This window comes from Oryza brachyantha, chromosome 3, assembly GCF_000231095.2.
Source record: "Oryza brachyantha chromosome 3, ObraRS2, whole genome shotgun sequence".
NCBI lineage: Eukaryota > Viridiplantae > Streptophyta > Magnoliopsida > Poales > Poaceae > Oryza > Oryza brachyantha.
The window spans coordinates 26,253,123-26,259,337 of record NC_023165.2 but is presented as its reverse complement, the minus strand read 5'-3'; the positions used below and the strand labels follow the sequence as shown (position 1 = coordinate 26,259,337).

Genomic DNA, 6,215 nt, shown 5'->3' with positions numbered 1-6,215 from the left:
AGAACAGTTTATTTGGTCTGTGTGCGTGTTGATTAAGAAAATCAACATTGGGTAGTGGTGAGTATTGAGACTATTTTCAGGGAGAAGCGAATGTCTCGAGCGGTCATGACGTAAGTGGGACGGACGTCAGTACGGCATGTTTCTTTGAGTTCAACCTTGGTCAATGATTAACCGGGACTAAACTAAGAGAGATGTTGGAGGTTCAGAGCGATCGTGATATCGAGCCACAAGATAACGCACGGTGCACAAACGCATGTCTTCACAACGGACTTCACAGGTTGGTTGCGAATAAGCGCCGAAAATTTGTAAAGAAATTGAAAGAAGACAAGTGGAGCATACATGCATTGTTTACCTGTTGTGCACGCACGCGTGGAGTAGACGACGCATGCACGAGTACGTACTGTGCATCTAAGCTGGGCTCGAACTTGTGCTAATGGGCTAGCATGAAGGCCGAAAAGCCCGGCCCGTGCAGCGTGCAAGCAAGTGCGTGCGTCCAGTGGGCTTGCGGCCCAGGTCGACGGCTAGGCCCATGCGGGCGGAGCACAGCCCACGCGGGCGGCCCAGGTGCTGGCACGGAGCCTGATCAGTCGAGCCGGCCGAGGGGAGAGCGCGCGGCCCACTCGGGCAACAACGGCCTACGTCCGATCAGCTGGTGTGTCTCGTCCTAACGCCATAATGATCAGATCCGAGGGCTGAAAATTGCCCTGGGTTGGGATTACGACTAAGGGCATTTTCGATTTTTGCATTGCCTTCCTATCCTATAAATAGAGCGGTGAGGCCTAGTCACATATATATAATGTTTTGTGAGGATGATTAATTAGTTGTAATATGAGTTTTAATCTTTCATTGTTACGTTAATCATCACTCTTCTTGCTAGGTAAAACTAAACTTATTTTAGTACAAAGGGAGTATTAAAAAATCAAAAAATATTTAGTTATTTAAAGCAACTTTGTTGTAAGAAAATATCCACACAAAACACATCTTCTAGCCGTTACTTATTTTTACTGGTAAAATAAATAACATGAATATCTTTTCTATTATTTATAAACTCACATGTGGTCGCTCATTATCGTCGCCCGAGCTTGTAGTCCAATAAGATACGCGGATCGATAGTGATCTTTTACTTGGTTAGTTATGTGTTTTCTTCGACATGTGAGTTTCGATTTAAGTGGAGTTTGGATCGCCAGGTTGCGTCGCGTGGTTTGTCTGACGTTATCGTAAGTTGAGAACGGATTTTTAGGTTTGTACGTGGGTGTTTGTTGAGTATGAGTGTTATTTAAGCGCAGTTGAATGAAAATGAATGAGAATAGTGTGTTGAGTCTCGGTGCAAGCCGTCTAGAATAATTTCAAATTTGGTAGTCAAAAATTTTACTCTACATCTATTTTTACCACTGTTTTAATATCTTGACTAACAACGACGAGGTGAGCATATGCTTCTCTTGTTTTATCCACCCTACAATAATTTATAAAGTATCATATCTTATAAATAGATATCACTCTACTAAAATAGTCAACATATACTAAATTTTCTTTAATGTTATCGCATAAGGTAAACTTTTATGACTATTTTTTAAAAAGTTTATCCTCGTATGGCCTTACGATATATACAACAGTTTACGCAGTTGTTATCTATTTGATTCAATATGTCACTCATATGTCACTCACAGAGAACTCAATAGATAACTTATAAAGTGGGTTGTCTATTTGTCCGTCTGACAACTATTTAAGTTATCAATATACATCCAAAACGGTAGTGATAAAGTATAATTTGATATTTGTAGCCTACTACGTGCTTCTATAGGAGAATGCATGATACATCCAAATAAATCATATGAGACAAATACGACTGAATAGAATTAGTGAAACCGACATTAGATGTTGGATTAATATCCCTACAAAATGAGTTAACATACATATATAACATAAATTTAGAACACTAAAAAATGTAACTAATTCATAACATAAAAAAAATCCAGAACTCTTACTCTGGGTTCTAGTTCTACAAAAAGCTTGCACTATTACCGAAGTTCTACAAATCCACTTAGCATTGACAAGTTATATATTAGGTGGTTTTTGAGGCTACTGAACTTTCAATGCCATGAACAGATGGAAAAAACATAGGCAAAAAAATGTGACTAATGACCTCAATTAGAGGATAAAATAGATTGTTGTAGATATTAACTATAACAAGCAACACAAAAACTTAAAATTGATATGACAGTAATTATAACATAGTAATCTTTTGATATATAACCTACGAAATTTTTGATACATACTGAGGCCGAGTTCGTTATGGAGAGAATAAGGTAACTTATTCCGCGCGGAAAACGTAGTAATAGATTACTACGTGATTAATTAATTATTAATTATTAAAAAATATGAAATAGACTAATATGATTTTTTAAAACAACTTTACTATAGAAAATTTTTGCAAAAAATACACTATTTAGCTGTTCGGTAAGCGTGCGTGCGGAAAACGAGAGGAATAACATACCTTATCTGGTTGCCGAACGCAGCCTAAGTTGTTGTAAAAAAAATATGACCTATCTTAGGGAAAAAATAGAAAAATTAGTAATGTTATCCTAACAAGTTGCTGGATCTGAAGATTAGAGAGACATCAATGGTTAAGAACAAGCCAGTGACTAGGAAGAAGCTTTGTCGATGATGGATGTTGTTGAAGCCACTATGTGAACTACTCTCCCAACAACAACCCATGCTTAGCCCTCGCCCACCTGATCCGGTGCATCAGCTCTGCTTCCCTCTCCATTGTGTATGTACAACGTCGCCAAGTCCTTCTTCCCTACTGACGTCGACTCCTTCTGCACAAGCACCGCAACAACATGTCAAGCAACTAATTCGTTGTCATCGTCACTGATTGTTTTTCCTCGTGTTGCATGCTCCTTCTATAGATGAGAGATTTCGATGGTGCATTTGGACTCAGTGTTGAGTGATTTTGAGAGGTAAGACAGTGGCACGATTGTGAAGATTTGGCGCCATCGAGAGCTAAAATCACCACACAAGCGTAATTGATCCGCACTGCCGTCGACGAGCAAGGTCATACAACTCGTGGCTGGAGTGGTCAATTTTAGTAGAAGCACGAGTGCATGCGGTAGACGAGCCATGCGACGGCTTCATTTACTTTTCTCACTAAATAGTGTCCACGTAGTACTTTTCTGCTTAGGCCCCCTTTGATTCAAAGGAAATTCATAGAAATTTTAGAGGATTTCATTTCTATAGAAAAATTTTCAACAAAGCCCTTTGAATTAAAGTAATGAACCCTATGAAATCATACAAAATCCTATGAAAAGTCCCTTCCCATACGAGTTTTGAAGAAAAGAAAATTTGACAAGGGTAGAACCCCATAGAAAAATCCTTTGAGCATTTATCTTTCCTCAAATTCCTGTGTTTTTCATGTGTTACATTCAAACGGTCATTCCTATGTTTTTAATTCTCTGTTTTACACGTATATTTCTGTCAGAATCATGTGTTTTTCATATTTCCCCGTTTTTTCATCTTGTGATTCAAAAGGGCCCTTAGCCCATATATTCATTCCAACATAAACTGTTAAATTATTTATGTGGACCAACTTGTGCTTGTTGTTTGCCGGATTGCTTCGCATATACAACTCAGGGTTATCAATTTGGAGTCCACGAGAGCGGCAACTGAGACTTGGTAGGTCCCAAACCGATCTTATGTGTGGCTCTAATCACTCAGCTTCTTTCCGTCTGCTGTTGCTCACAGGTACACACACATGTTCGGACACACCAAGTCTCAATGCAAACTGGTAATTCGATTTAACCCTAGCAGTCGTAATTTACATCAAGTTTGATCATGTACTTATCATTCGTTCATCCATGAAATGTACATGTTAATTATACCTACGTACGATCGACACGATCCTTTTCTTAGTAGTGTCATGCATGCATGCAGGGTGTCGTCGTCCAAATCGTCGTCATGCACGATCGTCATACCCATCCTCCATTCCAAAACCGTGAGAAGGTTTCGTCTACGCCATCAGCGAGGCGAGGACGGCGGCGGCGGCGCCGGGAGCGCCCCCCGGCGGCGGTGGCGGTGGCGCCAGTGGCGTCGTCGTCACGTACGGCTGCCGCCGGGCGAACCGCTGGAGCGCGAGGAGGCGCCGGGCGTCGCGGAGGCGGCGCGCGAGCGCGGCGGCCTCGGCGCGGAGCCGGGCGTTCTGGCACCGCGCGGCGAGCGCGTGCCGCGCCACGGCGTGCAGCCGCGCCGCCAGCCCCCGGCTCTCGGCGCGGAGCCGCGCGCTCGTCTCCCGCAGCTCCTCCAGGCGCCGCTGCTTCCGCGCCCGCGACCGCTGCGCCGACAGCCGGTTCGAGATCTTCCGCCGCTGCCGCCGCCTCTCCTCCTCCTCCTCCACCGTCCCTCCGCCGCACGCCGCCGACACATCATCAGAGGACGTCGACGCCGGCGACGCCGCCGTGGCCATCAGCTGCTCCAAGGTGGGACACGTGTCAGGCGCCCAGGGCGTGAACCCGAACCCGGACGTCATGACGTCCAGGTCAAAGTCAAGCGCCTCATGCACTGGTAGCATCTTCTCCCTACCTTAAAAAGGACCTATCTGTAATTTCAGAAAACTAGAGGGGGGAGGAGTAGAGAATCGGGGAAAAGGGAGGAACGATGAGGAAACGCCCGGTATTTATAGACCAGCCGGAGGCCTTACCCCTCTACGGCAGTGGGCCCCACGCACTACGCGGGCCCCACGGTTACGTGGGGCACTCGCCTTCCTTCGTGCAGGGTTAAAAATTTTCGCGTAGCTTTAAACCCTTTAAAGCCGTGGCGCCGAGAGATTCTCTCACTACTACGCGAGTATATTCGTATCTGCGCCTCGCGGCGATCCAACGGCTGAGGACGCGTCCAGCGGCGCGATCGGACGGCGGAGATGGGGCGCTACTTTTGTGTGTGGGTGGGTGCCCCTCCTCTCCTCCCCCAGGCGGGGTTGGCTTGGATGGTGCGACGTGGGCGTGGTGGGCCCCACCGTCGTCGTCGTCGTCTTAAGCTTAATCGCGAAGGAATGGCCGCCGCGCGATGCAGCACATCGATGGCTACGCGCCGCTGGCGCACGTGTCAGGCGCCTGCGCCGCGAACATCTCTGACAAGTGGAGCCCCGCGGGCCGTCCTACGTGTCGTGCTCGGTGGTGCCGCGTTGCACCACCTGGCAAGGCACGTAAAAAAACAATTCTGTCCGTCCTCCGTGCGTGAGGTATGAGCGTTGTACTGTGTTTTAAAAATAATTATTTAGTTTTGTGTCCAGCTTTGACTATCTGTTTTATTTAAATATTATTAGAAAAAATTAGAAAATTTGGCCACACGTAAAATATTATTCATGTTTTGTCATCTAATAAAAATAAAAATATTAATCATAAATTTTTAAATAAGACGGAGAGTCAAACATCGTAGGTAAAAACTAAAAAATTAATTTATTTGGGACGGAGAGAGTAATTTTTATATAACACCATTCTAGGATGATATTTTTCGTTACTAAATCATTTCGATGTTACAAATTATTTTTCATATAAAAGTTAAACTTTATACCTACCCACAAATTTAAAAAATCATGTATATAACTTTTTAGTATATAAATATGTTCATGCGGTTACTGCAAGTTTCACAATAGGGGCACCTCAGACTACTCATCTTTACACTAACTAAGTGCACTAATTTTAACTATTAAGTAGTCAATCTGGTTACTTATTCTTTTAAATATGGTGTGTGAAGGATACCTCTTGCATCATAGGTGATTATTCTTTTCCCTATTTTCTCAACTCTGCCTCATCATTTAGTCATATATGACACTTTGGATTTATGTTAAAATACTCATGTTTCTCGCTCTCAGAGCATCCATAATATGCTATATAATAATCATTATATGATAAATGCTTTCGTATGTGTTGTCTTTATAATTATGAGTGTGATTTTTATAGCACTAATTGCTTAAATAGTTTATAGCCATATGGTTGCACATAAAATGCAATCACATTCTTTTCACATTTGGTACAACTAAGGTGGGTTTAGTTGCCAAAATTTTTTAGCAAAAACATCACATCGAACGTTTGACCAGATGTCGGAAAGGGTTTTCGGACACGAATGAAAAAACGAATTTCACGGCTAGCCTAGAAACTGTGAGACGAATCTTTTGAACCTAATTAATCCGTCGTTAGCACATGTTGGTTACTGTAGCACTT

The 6,215-nt window shown here is 43.3% G+C and overlaps 1 protein-coding gene across 1 annotated transcript; it reads right to left on the bottom strand.

Annotated features, from left to right (window-relative positions):
* Positions 1 to 3,536: 3,536 nt before the first annotated feature.
* Positions 3,537 to 4,628, bottom strand: LOC121053968 (ocs element-binding factor 1-like). Its single transcript, XM_040522692.1, has one exon. It carries the CDS (start codon positions 4,562 to 4,564, stop codon positions 4,007 to 4,009), a length of 558 nt encoding a protein of 185 aa, XP_040378626.1. The 5' UTR covers positions 4,565 to 4,628; the 3' UTR covers positions 3,537 to 4,006.
* Positions 4,629 to 6,215: the final 1,587 nt, after the last annotated feature.